At 49.2% G+C, this 17,215-nt stretch overlaps 1 protein-coding gene across 1 annotated transcript; it reads right to left on the minus strand.

Annotated features, from left to right (window-relative positions):
• Positions 1–993: 993 nt before the first annotated feature.
• FOXN4 (forkhead box N4) lies at positions 994–16,632 on the minus strand. The gene is made up of 10 exons (XM_036393479.1): positions 16,605–16,632; positions 15,716–15,801; positions 6,376–6,539; positions 5,407–5,516; positions 5,179–5,319; positions 4,903–5,030; positions 4,103–4,199; positions 3,399–3,606; positions 1,964–2,323; positions 994–1,244 (listed from the first exon to the last, which is right to left on the minus strand). Exons 2-10 carry the CDS (start codon positions 15,796–15,798, stop codon positions 994–996), a joined length of 1,542 nt encoding a protein of 513 aa, XP_036249372.1. The 5' UTR covers positions 15,799–15,801; positions 16,605–16,632.
• Positions 16,633–17,215: the final 583 nt, after the last annotated feature.

The following is a 17,215-nucleotide window of genomic DNA, read 5'->3' on the forward strand; positions in this document are numbered from 1 at the left end:
TTTAGTTAATTAGCAAAGACTATTATGAAAGGTACAGTGACAATATTTGGTCTCTGAATTTTTTAAAAAGCATGAGTTTCACAGTATCAAAAGTGCTTATTAAAGAAATGTAGTGTAAAAACTGATAAGATGGTTGTGGTTCTGATGATGAATAATTTAGTGGCTGTAAGAAAGGTTACTGCAGCATTATACAAATTGAACAGTGCTCAGTTCACATAATTTCTTTTCATAACAATAAATATAAATAAATTTACAAATAGTAATACTGCCTAGCACAAGAATAGACAGAAGCACAATACACAAGACTATAAATCTATTTTTTTAAAAAAATCCTAAAAATTGACATAATTCCTAAAATCCTCTAGCCAGTGATCAGTTTAATAGTTCAGTAGTACCACTTCCTTCAGGGATGAGGACTTTTACAAATCTAGATATAACAGTGGTCTGCTAGGGAGGTGAGTTTTCCTTTTTTAGTGGTTTTGCTCCTTTTTCCTACCTCCTAACAATAAATTAACAACAGTTACATCAGAAAGGTGTTAGTGGTGCAAACATCTCCAGGAAGTGGGGGAGGTCTTTGTCCAATTTGGCAAATTAAGAAAAAATGACACACCAGGGGCACAATCAACACACTTGGGGCTGGCCAGCCCCTTGGCTTGTGGTGGCTTCTGTGACAGTGGTGACACAGCAGCTCCACCACGGTGTGGAATAAATTTAATTCCCTTAACCAGGTGATTTTTAGCTCAGTTACATTCCGGTGAAAGTTCCTGCTGCCTTCCAGGTCCTCCTGGAGAGCTCCCCAGTCCCACAACACAAATGTCCATGCCCTTGCCATGGGGGAAAGTGGTTTTACAAGTCCCAGCTTGATTTATTTTGGCCTCACACGCTGGAAGCAGCCAGCATATCCCAAAGCTGGACGAGCCCTTGGAGCTTCCCGGTCGGATTTTAACCACGGGGAAGAACCGTTCCCTCGGGATCCGTGGAACGGTGCCAAGCTCAGAGCAGAGGGATGGGCTTGTTGCCTTGGGGGTTCATGTACTGAGCAGCTGCCACATTGTCCAGGGTGGTGTAGGTGGTGTAAAGGCCAGTGACCTGCAGGTCGGAGAAGGAGCGGTCGCTGCCGCTGGACACGGGCGTGAGGCCGGGCGTGCCCAGCTCGCAGTCGGAGAGATGCAGGGGGGAGTTGCTGAAGGCACCCAGGGTGTCCAGGCTGAAGCTGTCGTCTTTCATCTCCTCCCAAATGTTCCCTGGAAAAGATGGGATCAAGCTCACAGCAGCACATCCCCAGGTCCCCTGGGGCTGGGGCTAAAGGGCTTCATTCACTGCTCGAGGGTGGGACCACGGTGGTGCAAGGGGCAGCAAGTCTGATCCCCCAAATCCTGTGATTTCAGACCTTTCTGGGAAGCAAGTCTGATCCCCCAAATCCTGTGATTTCAGACCTTTCTCCAGCAAGTGTGTCTGATCCCCCAAATCCTGTGATTCCAGACCTTTCTGGGTAGCAAGTGTGTCTGATCTCCCACCAGTTCCTGTGATTCCAGATCTTTCTGGGAAGCAAGTGTGTCTATCTCCCAAATCCTCTGCTTCCAGACCTTTCCAGACAGCATCTCTCTACCTGTGCTCTACCCAGGACCATGTCAGGCATTGCCACAAACCAGAGAAGTTCTACTTGCACAGAAGGAGAACCCCAAAGGACAAGCAGAGCTCTGTCTTCCCGGGGCAGAGAGATGTGGTGTCCCAGATCCAGCTGGTTGGACTCCCCTGCTTCCCCCCACTGGAGCCAGGAAAGTGCTTTGCTGTCCCACCTGGCACAGGGACAAAAATCCACTAAGGGCCACCCGGGAAGTCACCCTGCAGATGCCACCACCCAACCCCATTCCAGAACATCCCACTGAGGATCCTGGCTGGATATTCAGCATTAACACATCCACAAACCCCAGCTCTGCTCCCCCAGCGCCTTGCCCTGTACCTTGCAGTGCGAAATCCATGATGCTGGGATCCAGAGCGTCCACCTCCGTGCTCATGTCCACCGCCACGTTGGGGAAGTCCGGGGCGCGTCCCATGGGGTGGTGGGGCAGGGGGCTGTGGCTCATGTCAGGCAGGGTGTGCAGAGGAGGGGTTTGTGCAGGTGCTGGAGAGTTGGGGGCGAGGCGAGCCTGGGTCTGGAGCTGGTGGTGCAGCGGGAGGGGCTGCAGGGACAGCGTCATGATGGGCTGGGGCTGGAGCTGGGACACGGGGATCCGGCCCAGGGGGGGCCCCTCGGGCTCTGCCTGCTTGTTGGGCCGCCTGCAGCTCTCGGGTCTGTCGGTGATCAGCTTGTCCAGCTCCTCTGCCCATTCCAAGGAGGAAAAGAGATGCTTTAACACGTTTGTTCAAGCAGGGACTGCCCAAAGAACAACTGCGCTCACGGTGTGAACTGATTGTCACAGTGTGAGACCCAGCACAGGCTGTGACTGTGCAGGCAGCAAAGAAACGTCACCTAATTCCTACCCCCAAGGATCATTTCTTTAGCTTTCAGGATCATTTCTTTAGCTCAGTCAGGGATAACCACTCCCATGGTTATCCCTGACTGAGCTAAAGAAATGATCATGAAACTGCAGAGCAGCCCAGCCACCCCTGATGGCAGCTCGCCCCCAGCTGCAGAACTCTGTGGTCAGAGAAACACTCAGAATTCTGCTTATCTGTAAGTACAAAAAAATTCTGCTTATCTCCCAAATAACTACAAAAAACTCCTGACTGTTGCAGTGGCCCTTTTGCTTTTAAACAAATAACATGTAATTTATCACTGACTACAGGTTACTGATTTTGTAGCAAAAAAATTCCAGTTGATTTTGTCAATACTGACCTCCTGAAAGCTTCGAAAATGTGTTTCTTTATAAATAGTAAATGTTATAAATAAGGGGGGGGATTGATAAATAAATAAGATTTAAATAATAAATATATTATAGAGAATATTATATATAATATATATCTATAGATATAGACATAGATAATATAGATTTTATAAGTATAATATATAATATAATATAATATAATATAATATAATATAATATAATATAATATAATATAATATAATATAATATAATATAATATTTATTGATAGATATATATATTAGATATATATCTATATATATTAGATAATATAGATAATAGATATAGCTACATAATGTTTATAATATTATAGTATAAATAATATTAAATTCTATTTTATAAATAAGAAAATGTCTTAGAAAAGGGAGAGTTTTGCAGAAGAACAGGCAAGAAACAGCATTAAAGTTCTTCTCTTTGAAAAGTGCATTAAATATGACTCAATATTAAAATATTCCCCCAAACAGTAACCCTGGAGGCAGCAGAGCCGTGCAGGGAATGCCACGGATGTGCAGGACGGGGAATGTCGGCCCTACCTGGGTTAGCCATGCTCCTGTGAATAGCAGCCAAATCCTTCCTCTTCCACTTCTGCATCTCCTCCTCCATCTTGTCGATCTTGGCGGGGTTGAGGGCCCACAGGCAGCCCTTGCGGGAGGTCCCGCTCAGTTTGTTCTCCACCTTCTCAAAGCACTTGTTCAGGGACAGGTTGTGGCGCACGGAATTCTTCCACCCATCAGGGGCAGTCTGCAAGTGGCAGGAAGGGGTTAATGGGAGCAGCCACAGGTGTCACTATGATATTTCCTGAAAAAATCCCTTTGCCGGGGTTTTTTCTCCCGAGAAGCTGAGAAGCCTCAGAAAAGAAATGTAAACGATAATTATCTGATCGCTTCTCCCTGTGTTTTGCTGCTTTGGAATGTGGCAGGTGCATCTTTGATTGGTTCCATGTGAATTGTTTTTACTTAACGACCAATCTCAGTCCGGCTGTGTCAGACTCTCTGGTCAGTCATGGGATTTTATTGTCATTCTTGTCTAACCTTCTCATGTATCCTTTCTCTTTCTTTAGTATTGTTTTAGTCTATCATTACTTTTAATATATAATAAATATCATATCATATCAGCCTTCTGAGGACTTGGAGTCAAATTCTTATCTCTCACTTCGTCCTGGGGACCCAACAACACCACACCACGGGGCAAAGGGGGCTGGGATGTGGCATTTCCAAGCTGGGGGATGCCCAGGTACCTTGAAGTAGGGGAAGTGCTCCTTCATGAAGCTGTAGATCTCACTCACGGGCAGGCTCCCAGTCTTGCTGTTCTTCAGCGCCATGGCAATCAAACAGCTGCGGGCAGGAAACCCAGGAATGGCTTGGAATCATGGAATGGCTTAGGGTGGGAAGGGACCTTAAAGCTCATCCAGTTCCACCCCCTGCCACCTTCCACTAGCACAGGTTGCTCCAAGTCATGTCCAGCCTGGCCTTGGGCACTTCCACAGCGGAATTCCTTCCCAATATCCGATCTAACCCTGCCTCTGGCAGTGGGAACTCACTCCTCTTGTCCTGTCACTCCATACCTCCTTCTGGTCTAGCAACCTTGGACCCACCTCTTCAGACACAGACAGCTGGGATCCTGGGATTTCTGCTCCCAAGGGCTCAGAAGTCACAGAATCACAGGATGAGCTGATTTAGAAGGCACCCACAAAGATCACTGAGTCCAGCTCCTGGCTCTGCACAGCACCATCCCCAGGAGTCACACCACATTCCCAAAAGGATTGTCCAAACTCTTCTTCTTGGGCTCTGCCAGGCCTGGTGCTGTGACCACTTCCCCGTGATCCTCAAATTTTACTCCTCTGTGCTGTTACTCTCTCACTGCTCTCCAGGAATTACTTTGCTTGTTCACTCCTGCTACCCCTCAGAGGCAGCTTCCACACAACTCCTGCATGGATGAGGGGATTTTTGTTCCCTCCCAAAGGACTCAGACACCCCTGCAGTGTCACAGCTATCCCAGGACAGGCTGCAGGCAATGTGCCTCCTGCTCCCCACTCACCTGTAGGAGTAGATGGGCTTGGGATAATGCTTTGGGTGCAGTTCCTGGGCAGAGTGGGGAGCCAGGCGTGGCTGGGAATAGTGTGGCTGTGTCCCATAGGATGTGTTGTAGATTGCTGCTGGGTTACACTGTGTGCACAGGGAAAAGAAGGGAAGTGACAGATGCAAAATGTCCAGTGGGTGTGTGGGTTTAGGGATATTTTGGTTTTCTATTAAAAGACATCTAGGTTTGTTCTTGGCAGGTACTTCAAGACAGACAACAAGCACATACCAGTACCTGCTGGGGGTTCTGGGCCAGGGCAAACACCTGCTGGGAGTGAGGAGGATGAGGAGGAGGATGAGGAGGAGGAGGAGGGAAGAGCTGTTGCTGTGTTTGCAAACCAGGGGACAGCTGCCCACCCACGGCGTAGGGGCTCATCTGTCGAGAGAAACACAAGAGTCAAGGAATTCCACCACCTTATCCAAGGAGCTGGGGCAATAACGAGCCACCAAGGCCTGCTCTTACATTGGCTCCATGTGTGGAAATGGAATTGAGGCCCAGGATCCCCTGGGGGAGGCTGGCCTGGACGTGGATCATCGCTCCGGGCGTCGAGTGCATCGCGTTCCCCACAGCACCTGGCGTGGAGAGAGGAAGGCAAGGGATGCTCCCATGGAAGCACAGCTCAGGGAAGGAAGGAAGGAAGGAAGGAAGGAAGGAAGGAAGGAAGGAAGGAAGGAAGGAAGGAAGGAAGGAAGGAAGGAAGGAAGGAAGGAAGGAAGGAAGGAGAGGAAGGAGGGGTTAATGGATGCAGCTGAGTACAGGGAAGCTCTGGAGTGGAGAATCCAACCTCTCTGGCTTTTCACAGCTTGCCCAGATGACATCAGCTGCTCCCAAAACTCGTTAGGCAGGGAATGAGAGGTGGCAGCTGTTTAACAGCCCACGGTGGTGACACAGACACTGTGTCTTACAAAAGAGAAACAGCACATTCAGCATCAGCTGGATTTGTGCTCTCAGGCAGGCAGGGTGACACTCTGAGCTCTGTGATGTGTATTTACCTAAAGAATGTTCACAAGGGAAAGAAAGGAGTTTGACCAACACACGCTGCAAGGCTGCAAGAAGCAAAGAGGCGTGAGGTAAATGAGGTGCCCTTTGCTTTATCAGTGTTGAAACAAAGCAAAAAAGGTTAATTATCTCGTTTCAGAGGTGTTGAAAACCTCTGAAAGCCAGGACTTAAAATACCTCAGCCCAACAGGGCACCAGCAGCTGCACTGAGCAGAAATTCCCGTGGGATCTGAGCGTTACCAGTGCTGGAGCTCTCTCCCTCTTGGAATGGGGGAAGGCACCAGCAGAGCCCTCAAGAGAAGCCAGCAGGCTCCAGGTCTTTGGACAGGAAGCAAAATGTAAAAGGATAGGAAAAGGGAGCCTGAGGGGGGGTGTCAGGGGCAGGCTGTGCTGTTCAAGGAGCAGTTATCCCCATGTCCCATCCCACAGTACCTGTCTGCTGGAGCAGGGCACTCTGGGCCCCCAAGCTGAAATCCATTCTCCCACTGGCCATCTGCTGGAGCCGAGGCACATCCACGGATGTCAGCCAGGACAGGGACTGCAAATCCCCTGGGAGCTCATCCTCACTCAGCTGGGATGGGTCTGAGGCCAGGAGCCTGCAAAGCAGCAGGGAAGGTTAACAGGGAGCAGGAATTGCTGCATTGTCCCTGGAAAGAGATGGATGGGTGCCAAAGCTCCTGCAGGTCAAGGGGAAGAACCACCAGGCTGGAATTCTGTATCCAAATCCAGATGTGCCCTGTGGTTTCACAGCTGGTTACTGACACCCTTTACCTGCTCTTGTGTTCCTTTGTCCAGTCTGGAACATTTTGGTTGAGAAAACCTCTTGTGGAGCATTTGTAGGGGAAGCAGGCCCAGGAACCCAGCAGAGAAACTGCCTGGAAACAAACCCAAACTGATTCCTTATTTTCACATCTGTCAGAAATTTGCACTTGTTTGGCTTTGATGGGGGAGAAACCAGGACTTAGAACCTGATCTTTCTGCATTAACCCTGCAATCCAGAGCCTTGGGAGGAGCTCTGTGCCCAGCTCCTGGGGAACGTGTGTGCTGCTGCTGCTGGAACACCTGGAAAAACTTTTCCCAGCCCCTGGATCCTGTCAGTAGTGACAGATCAGCAGTTGCATAAAAAGAACTCCACAGACTGAACTGCTGATATCTTCCATTCAGATACATGAAGTTATTGGTACTTAAAAAAACAATTTTTAGGCAGTTTTTGACAGAGCAAAGGACCAGAATGAAAGGTTTGAGACTGGAGGCACCATATCTGCCAGGCACCAGGCAACAACAGCAGGCACAGCTGTGACAGGCTGCTTTTAGTCTAAAGCTCTGCTTTTGACACCTTTTACATGCTCCAGATCACCTGTTTTGCTTTGCTTCTGATAGAGCATGTGGTACAAAACAGGAATATTGGAATATATTTACAGTACTCAAAAATTCCTGTGTGGTCCAAATCCCCGTTAAAGTTGATAAGAGAACTCTTGCAAATGAAAGGCTAAATTAATTAATTTATGTGGAACAGTATTACAGGAGTCACTGGTACCTTGAGGAGTAAAGCAGTAATTAGGACATGTCAGGAAGTTGTCACTCGACACCCAGGGTAAACCTAAAGGGATTCAGATCCAGGAAAACATCTTTATCTCTCAGAAGAACATAATTTAGTTGGATGCAGCTGATTTTGCTTTCAAACCCTTTTGCTTTCAAGAGCTCTCACAGATGTGTTAAAGTGGTGTCTGCTGCTGATGTGTGTTCGCTGCCAAGCGATGCTGCAGGTACCTTAAATAAATCTGGTCTCTTGCTGAAGCATCTTTTATGTTTTACACGACTCTAAATCAGCTTAAAAGAGCAAGGCAGAACTCCAGTGCCTGCCTGCCCTAGAGCTTTCAGCTCCTCTATTCAGGAATTCCAGAAACACCTTTCAAGGCTCCCTGAACCACTGTCGGGGAGATCTTTCAAGCAAAACGCCACTTGTTTGCAAAAAGATTTTGTATAGGAGAAAAGGGGGGTGGGGGGGAAATCAACACGGGACCAAGAGCCAAAGGAAAAAAAAAAAACCCCTCTTCAAATCTCCCTCTCAGCCTACCCCGCGTTCTCTCTCCTACTGTAGTTATAGGGCAATAATTAGCATTGCCATGGTTACGCCGTTATTTCGCGAGGCTTGGGGACTTCCATCCATTAAAAAAAAAAAAAAAACCAAAACCAAAAACCCAACAAAAAACCCAAACCCAAAAAAAAAAAAAAAAAAAGCAAACCCCATCAGGTGACGGCTCTCCCGGCTCGGAGATTGGCTGGATTGGAAGAAAACAGGGGCATGAAATTATTTGAAAACGGGGCAGGCTCGGGGGTCGCTCGCAACAGTTGGTTCGGCGCAGGGGGAGCCGCGGGCCCTTTGTGCGCCCAACGCCCGCCGCCCGCGGCACGTGTCCCCTTTGTCTTTGGGGACCCCGCTTAATTGTCCCACCCCCCCCCACCCGCTCCCTCTTTACAAACCTCCCATTAATCTGCCCCGAGTGACAGGCGACACACAACACACGTCCCCCCTCGCCATCTGGCACCCCGCGCCCCGCCGGCACTAACGGGGTCAGCGCTCCGCATCGCGGAGAATCGCCGAATTCTGCGGGATCAGCCCTTCCCCCGGGCTGGATCAGCCCTCCCGGGCCGCAGTCCCGGCCAGCCGCGGCTCCTGCCCGGCCCTCACCCGGGATGCTCCCAGCCCTGGGAAGCTGGGACAGCGTGTCCCGCTCAGCATCCGCGCCAGGCACACGGATAGGGGCGAGGAAAGGCTCTGGTGTCGGCTGGGAAATTGTTGTTACCGTATGAGGCTCTGTTTTAAGTGGATATGAAGATGTAATAGTATTTAGTAACTAGAGAAGCGTGCAAGACAGCTCTTTCTCCAAGTCAATGGTCTCCCTTCCCTTCCCTTCCCTTCCCTTCCCTTCCCTTCCCTTCCCTTCCCTTCCCTTCCCTTCCCTTCCCTTCCCTTCCCTTCCCTTCCCTTCCCTTCCCTTCCCTTCCCTTCCCTTCCCTTCCTCAGTTCCTTTAAAGCCACCTCAGCCTGTTCACTACGTTTTTTTTTTTTAAAATGGATTTGCTAGTCATCAGATTAACATCCTGTTAAAAATGAAGGAAAAAGCAAATTCAATCGGAATTACATCCCCGCCCGTGGCAGAGGGTTGAAACAAGATATTTAAGGTCCATTCCAACCCAAACCATTCTGGGATTCTGTGATTCCATGATTTGATGATTTTGTAACTCCATTATTTGATAATTTGATTTCAAGCTTAAGGATTATTCTTCAGGCTGCCTTCAAAACCAATGTTGAGATCTCTCATGTCTTAAAGAATGTGAAATTTTAAAGAATTCCCATTGCTGCCTGGCTGAGGAGTTTTAAAAGTCTCTGGGGATATTCTGTAGCATAAACCCAGCACATCTCCCAGGCCACAGGCTCAATGTGTGCCCTGCTTCCAGTGAAGAAATTCTAATTTAACTGCAAAAAAAAGAGAGAGCCAAGCACAGGAATAACCAACACTGTCATCTCCCGGGGTTCAATCTTTCTGACCTGAAAATTGCCTGTGCCAAGACAGCTGCAGATCCATAAGTTGGAATACCAGGTGGGATTGGATTCAGTTCCCCACCACAGCCCTGCTCATCTCACTTTGGAGGATAAACCCCAGGAGTATAAAATCCAGAAGGACAAACTCCACGAGGATAGACTCCAGGAGGATAAATTCCAGGGGGACAAACTCCAGGAGTCAGAGCTCCTGCCTTTGGCTGGGTGTTCACAGCCCCTGGCACAATGGGGCACTGTGGTAAAAGCAGCCTTTCAGTGCATGTAAATGAGATAAATAGTGATAGGCTGTAATTAATGCACTGCTGAGCCTCCCCTGCTCATTCCCAGGACTCCTGGAACAGCCACTGAACCCCAGGAGGGAGAGGCTGCAGCCCCACCAGAGGTGTTGCAAACATGGTGTTGTTTTTTTCAGTGTGTGTAAAATGATGCAGCTCCACTTTTACCCCTCTGCTTTCAACTCTCTGCAGTAAAATATCCGTGCTTCTGTTTCTCTCCTAGAGAGGCACCTGCAAGGATGAGAATCCAGAGGGTGCTGAGGATTTAAAGGCCAGTTCTCATGTGTATCCCAGGATGCTGATCCTGGGAAAAGTGCCTGGAACACTGGGCGTGATACAGAAATGCTCCTTGGCACTGTTAGTCTTTACAATCTGCTCTGGAGTTATCTGCCCAAAATATTTATCCCATCAGCGTAATTGGATCAGGAACACCTTGGAATGAGACCCCTTTCCAGATCTGATCGTGGCAAAGTTCACCAGAGCCTGCCAGCAGCACAAAACCCTCACTCACAGCTACCTAAAGGTATTTTCACCTTTTTCTCCCCACCATCAAGGGCATCCTGCTCGCTCAAGGTGGAATTGGAGTCATTCCTGGCCTGGCCTTGCAGGAGTTTAACACCAGAGCTGGATCTGAGCCTGAACTCACCAGTGGGGCTTTGCCACCTTCCCTCAGGCTGAGCTCAGGGCGGTTCCTCACCTTGGGAACCACTGCCAGGGGAATTTTCCATGAATTATCCACCTCCACATTGCATAGGATGGTGAACTCAGGCCTGGAGACCGTAAGGATCATCTCAACAACTCATCACCTCCACCTGAAACAGAGCCAGGCCAAAACCCCACAGCTGCATTTGGGATATTCCAGGGTTTTGAGTCTCACTCAGTGGACAGGGTTTTTTCCCATTTTCAGCACTGCCACCTGAAATTTTAGCCCAGGCTTAGGTGCCAAAACTGCTCAACAGGGAGGAGCAACTGGGTGATGAGTTCTTAATTAACTGTTTGCAATGGTTTATCCAGTCAGAGACAACTGGACAGGAAGAGTCCAAAGAAAACCTCTTCTAGAAGTGGTGTTTTCCTTTGTCTGGGATTACACAAAATCCTCAGGGCAAGCACAGAGAGTTCTTATGTGCAAGACAAGGAAAAGATTTGTATTGTGACTCTCCAGCTGTGTCCATGGTGAAGTGTCCTCTGTTTTACTGAAGGATTCAACTTCCCCATCTCCTGCAGCTCCTCATTCCAGCTGCTCTGCTCCTTCCCTTTAAGCCCTTCCCCTCCATTTTCCTGCCTCCCAGCTGCTTTTCCTCCCACTATTTTCTGGTTTCCACACTCACAACCAGCTGCCTCTTCCAACTTGATTCTGCCCCAGCTCCTCTCCTGCTTTACCAGCAGCTCCCAGAGTTTTTGGTCTGTGATTCCTCCCTGAAGGCACAACACACACCCCAGTCCCACCCCTCTCTCTGTCTTCAAGATCTCTGAGCTATTTCTGGCCTTGCTGAAAATCAGAACAGAAATTAAGCTTTAAGAGGGTCCCTCCTTATCTATAACTCAAGAAACATTGCATTATCAGAACAAAAACTTGAGGAAAAAGCAAAAATCATCATGAACCTGGCAGATGGTGATGGTCTCCTTTCCTCACTCCATGCTGGACCCTCTGAAAATCTCCTGCAAAGGTACTTGGCACGAAGAACAGGCTACAGCTGCACTCCTGGAGCCTTTTATCCATCCCAGCTCCCCATTTCACAACCCCCATTACACCACTTTGCTGTGGGATCAGTGGAAACTGAATTACAGTGAAATGTGTAGTGCTTAAACACAAGAGGAAATGAGTGACAGCAGCACTGCACCCCCAGCCACTCATTCCCTGCTCTGCCCTAACCATTCCTAGGCTGGGATTTGCCAAATACAGCTGGGATCTGACTCTGGAACCTGTCTGGGAAAAAATCTCGAACTGAACAACTCAAAAATCAGCCCTTTGATGGACGTCAGAACAAGCAAAATGTGCTGAAGCACCAGGCACTAAAGGAATGTTTGATATTAAAACCAGGACCATGGTCAGACTGGGAAGCTGCTTTTTCCTTGGGAATTGCTGTTCATTAGCACTGGAGCCTTGTGTAGGTGTCAGAGCAGTGTGGAGGGGATATCAGCTCTACAGCCTGTCCCTGGGCAGGACTCTGAGAACGCCCTCAGCCTCTGGGCCTGCAGCAGCTCCTCTTCCTGCACATGAGCCTCTGGGATCCCCCAGGAATGCTGGAAAAATCCCAATTCCCTTTCTCTTTCCCTGTTTTGGCCTTTCTGAGGTACGGGATGAGCCCCTTCTGCTCTCACAGGACCCCGAGGTGCTGCCCCAAACCAGCCCCTCCAGCTCCGGGAGAAGCAAAAGGCCACAAATTTTATTCCTCCAGATCAGCACATTTCAGGAGTGCTGAGGAAACAGTTGTGCTAATCCACTTAAATCAATCCAGTTTGACTGATTCCTTGGAGGTTTCTCACTTTTTTTTTTTTTTTCTTTCTTTTTTTCTTTTTTTTTTGGAAAGAATGAAGCCACTCCCGTGCTGGAATTCCTGGGGCACTTGGAGTCATTATCTCACTGCCCGTCAGACAGCACGGGAGTGTCACAGGAATGGACACTGGCGTTTTCTGCAGGAACAATTAGGGTGTTGTTAGTGATGCATTTGCAACCTTTTGTGTGCACACTCCCATCCATCCATCCATCCATCCATCCATCCATCCGTCCGTCCGTCCGTCCGTCCATCCGTCCATCCGTCCATCCGTCCATCCCAGGGGACAGAGGTGTCACTTCCTCTCCAGAAACCCCAAACATGAGAGGACAACAAATGTGCTCAAATTAGAGATTTGCCATCTTTTTCCACACTGGAATGCTGTCACATGTGGAATTTATGGAGTACAGCAGTACTGCGCTTCTTAATCTGATTTTACACTAAACTATGGCAACATAAAGTAATGAAGGAAAAAATTGATCAGACTAATGAGGTAATGGATGTAGACAATTTTTTAAGAATCAAAGAGATAATTAAAATGGGGTAAAGGACAATATAACCTACTAATATATTGAATTATTAATGATTAACACCTTTTGATCAAAAATTTAAAGCTTAATTCCCATTTAACATATAGAAAATGCATTGCAAGGCCTTCAGAATTCTCCACAAGGCTTCTGTCAACTGGAAATACATAATAAAACAAAAACATAGAAATGTGGTCCTTACACCAAATATTGTTGAATCAGATCTTAAAATTAAAATGACAGATTCCATATTTCAATTCAAAATATTGCCTGAAGGCCACAGCACCCAGGAGCTGAAGAACCTGCATTCCCAGGAAACAGCCCATAAACTCCATGGAAAAGCCTGGAGCTGGCTCCTATAATTGGCACAGCTTTGTGCTGGAGCTACCATGACCCCCCACTGTATAGAAAACTCGTGGTCTGCCTGTGCTGTGATTTAAAAATCAAAGTAGTGGCACTAAAACATGTTAATTATTAATTATGATTAACAAGGATGAAGTGCTAAGGGTTAAAAAATCTTGGTGTGTTACAACTCTCTATTTTCATTCCCTTAAATGTGATATGGAATTATTAGAAATATTTGTCAGCTCTACAAGGGTAAATATATTGAATATGGTGGCATTTTCTGCAGGAAACTAAGAGAGGCAGCTGCTAAAATAACAAATTACTTTGCTTTGCAGCCAGGCAGTGACAGCACCATAAAACAGGCAGTGGAGGAGATCTGATGGCCCTTAATCATCCCCGTGCTGTTTTATATCCCAGAGCTGCTCTGCTGGGAGAGATGTTTGCCTAAAATCATTTTACTGGGGTGCAAAAAGTCCTGGGATTTCACACAGCAGCCAAAACCTCATCACCACCCCGAGCCACAGCAAATTTACTGCAGCTGCTTTGGAGCTGCACAGTTCAAAGATTTGCTAAAATCAGATTTTTGCCACATTCCTTTTACCAAAAAAAAAAAAAAAAAAAAAAAAAAAAAAAAAAAAAATTAAAAGTTCCAAAATCCCAAGTTTTCCAGCTGTAAGCATAATCTGCCTGCAAACTGATGGGTGGCTGGGGGTTTGATCTCCTCCCTTCCCAGCGGAGCCGGGGCTCCTCCAAGTCCAACTGTCCCATTGAAAGATTCCAAATGAGACACAAGAGTATTCTCAGCACAGCCCCAGCCTCCCTCTCGCTAATTGGAGGCCATTCCCCATTTTGTGGAGCCTTGATGCTCCCCCATGGAGAACTCAGGACTGTGGGTTCCAGTCTTGGACTGTGGTGACAGCAGGAGAGTAAACAGAGCTGATAGAATTTGACAGGTCTATTCTTTTCTTAAAATCATTCAGTCTAAAAGATTTTCTTTTACATAATCCAAAGTGTTTTCTCATGAAGTAGGACAAATACTGCTCTGCATTTATGGTGCAGTTCAGATTTTATGCATTTTTATCAGAATTTGCCACTATTAAACCAGGTCAAATAATTCATTTTAAAGCCGTGGTAAAAAAAAAATCACAAGTGGGTGAAAAACTTTAGAGAACTGAGTTCAAAACGTTTCACAGAGGACCCAAAGCTGGTTTTTAAAAAGAGGAAAAGAAGAAAGTTATGATTTTTTTTTTTTTACTGCAGTAAGAGAAATCCTATCTTTCTCCCCCAAAAAGCCTTTTTTTTTCTGCAGCTCTGAGTTCAAGAACAGTTCCCTCCTTTAAAAAGGGGCTTTGTTAAGGTGGTGAATTCTGCAGGGCACTGAAGATCCAGCCTTAAATCCACGTCCCCAGAAGTCCCTCTCACCCACACCCTTCCTTAAATCCCCAATAATTTCTTCACCAATATTTACGTAGCCAAGAAAAATGCCCCGAGCAAACAGTGCCTCGGTGCAGAGCAAAAGCAGAGGCACAAACCTTTTCCCCAGAGGCTGCAGGGACTAAAACAAATCCCTTGTTGAGCTGCAAGAGGCTGAGCTGCAGCCTTTGCATTTTGAATAGAGAGAGGCCAGGAGAAGAATACCTGCAGCAGCCCCAGGAGAGGTTGCAAACCCCTCAGGCTGGGAGGAAGGAGTCTCTCAATGCTCATTTTATATATTTTTTTTTAAAAAAGGAATTAATTTTCTTCTGGTTTGCTTTCTGTTTTGTTGTGAGAACTGGGACGTGTTGTGTGTGTTCTGTATTTGTTGGAGCTTTGCATCATGTGACAAAATGTAACCTAACATAACCCAGGGCTCTGTAACTCATGCAGAACCCTCCTGTAACCTCCAACAATGCTTGGAAATGATAAATGGAAGCACGGTGGTGCAGGTAAATTAAATCATGAAAGGCTCTTGGCAAAGCCAGGTTTGTTCCCACCCATATTAAAAGCCCTTTGACAGGTTGTCAGTGCTTTGGAGGGCTACACAAGTGCTTGTTTTAATTAAAAACTCCTCCAGTGTCTCTTGTTTAGTCTCTCCATGACTGCTCCACAACAATGCAAAAAGTGATCTGTAAGGGAACTTTTAAATTATTATATTTTAACAAGAATCTCCTTCTGTGGCAAGGCTCACACAGGACAGAGAATTTAGAGAGAGGTCAGCCCAAGGTTTTGGAGGTGTATTTATCAAATATAGGTTAGTATCAAAATCAGAGAATCACAGAATGACAGAATGGTTATGGATGCAAAAGACCTCCAAGATTATCAAGTCCAGCCTACATCCAAATCCCACCAATGTGAATACTTTAAACAGGAATGTTTTTAAATATGGAATGCATTGTAACTGGTCGTCAGCTTTACAAATCTTATTTAGAGTGGAGAAATAATTCAGATAGCTTAAAAAAAATAAAGAAGAAGAAGAAAAGTGGACTTCTACATACTAAAAGGATTTTTTAGGAAGCAAGGAGGAAGCAACAGGAGTTGGCAGCTGTGCCAGTGCAGTGCACATTTTTGAGACGGATCAAACCTCACCTGTACTCCTGCGAGGGGTGGTGGTTTTGCCCTGAATTCCTAATGATTCCTGACATTATGGACGGGATATCGCTCTCTATCATCTCCTGGGGAAGCAGCAGAAGGCAGCGGTCAGCAGCAGTAGCTATCCAGCACTTCAGCAGCGGCGGGAGCCACCGACCCCGCCCGAGCCCCGGCACCGGGCACGGCCCGGCCCGGGCACCGGCACCGCCAGGTGCGCTGCTGGCACCGGGAAAGGCAGGAAAACACTTCCCGGGGATGATCCCATCCCAGAGAGGGACCGCTGAGGGAGGGACAGCGACCCACAGGGCTGAAGGACCGGGAGCACCGAGCCAGCCGCTCTTATCCCCCGAACAGCATCCGTCGCATTTTGGGTGAAAAAGCTGCGGGAGCTGCAGCGGCCGGAGCGCGGGGATGAGGGGAGACCCCAGCACTGGAAGCCCAGTCAGGGAAGGGGAGCCCGGGGGAATCCCAGCGCCGCTGCCCCAGGGATGGAGGGAGCCTGGTGGCTCCCATCGCCGCGGATGGAAGGGGAATCCCAAATCCGGGAGAATCCCCAAACCGCTGCCCCAGGGATGGAGGGAGCCGGGGAGAACCCCAGCCCCGCACCCACGGGGATGGAGCGAGCCCGGAAAAACCCCAGACCCGCAGCCTCGGGGGGGGGTCAGGGGGACACCGGCTCCCCAAACCCGGGGATGACGAGCCCTGGTGCCTCAGTTTGGAGCGAACCCCGGCATTCCCACCCCGCTGCCCCGGGTATGGATGGATGCAGGGAACCCGGGGGTCCCCATCCCTGCTGCCCGGCATGGAGGGAGCCCGGGGGTCCCCGTCCCCGTCCCCGTGTCCCCGTCCCGTCCCGCCCGGCGCTGCCGCCGCTCCGTGCACCAACCTGTCGGGCGGGGCCCCGGGGCCGCCCGGAGCTCGGCGGGCGCTCGGTGCGCGGGGCCGGCGGCGGGGCCGCGCTCCGGCCCCGGTTTAAATTTCCCTCTCCGGAGCTGTCCAGCCCCGAGCATGCGCGGCCCGGCCCGGGGTCAGCGCCGGGGCAGGGCCGGGCAGAGCCGCCCCCGCCCCCGGTGCCCCCGCCCCGCCGCACCGGGCAGCGCGGGCGGGCAGCGCGTCCCAGCGGAGAGCGGCGAATGGAAAAGGGGGAAAAGCCCGGATTGACCCAACTTTGTGCAACTTTCCGCAGGGAGGAGGGGGAGGGATCCGCCCGCTCAAACGGGCACCGGCGGGAGGAGAGCGGAGCTGCGGCGGGGGGGGGGCTCGGGGGAGTCGATGCTCAACGCGCGGTGCCCGGTACCGGTGCTCAGTGCCCGGTACGCGGTGCCCGGTACCGGTGCTCGGTGCCCGATGCTCAGCGGATGCTCGGTACCCGGTGCCCCGCTCGGCGCTGCGGGAAGCGGAGCGGAGGCAGAGGCCGGAGCCGCGTGTCCCCGGTGTCCCCGGTGTCCCCGGCTGTCCCCGGTGTCCCCGGTGCCGGGATGGCCGCGGGAACGGAGC

The sequence above is a fragment of the Molothrus ater genome, chromosome 18 (assembly GCF_012460135.2).
Source record: "Molothrus ater isolate BHLD 08-10-18 breed brown headed cowbird chromosome 18, BPBGC_Mater_1.1, whole genome shotgun sequence".
In the NCBI taxonomy this organism is placed as follows: domain Eukaryota; kingdom Metazoa; phylum Chordata; class Aves; order Passeriformes; family Icteridae; genus Molothrus; species Molothrus ater.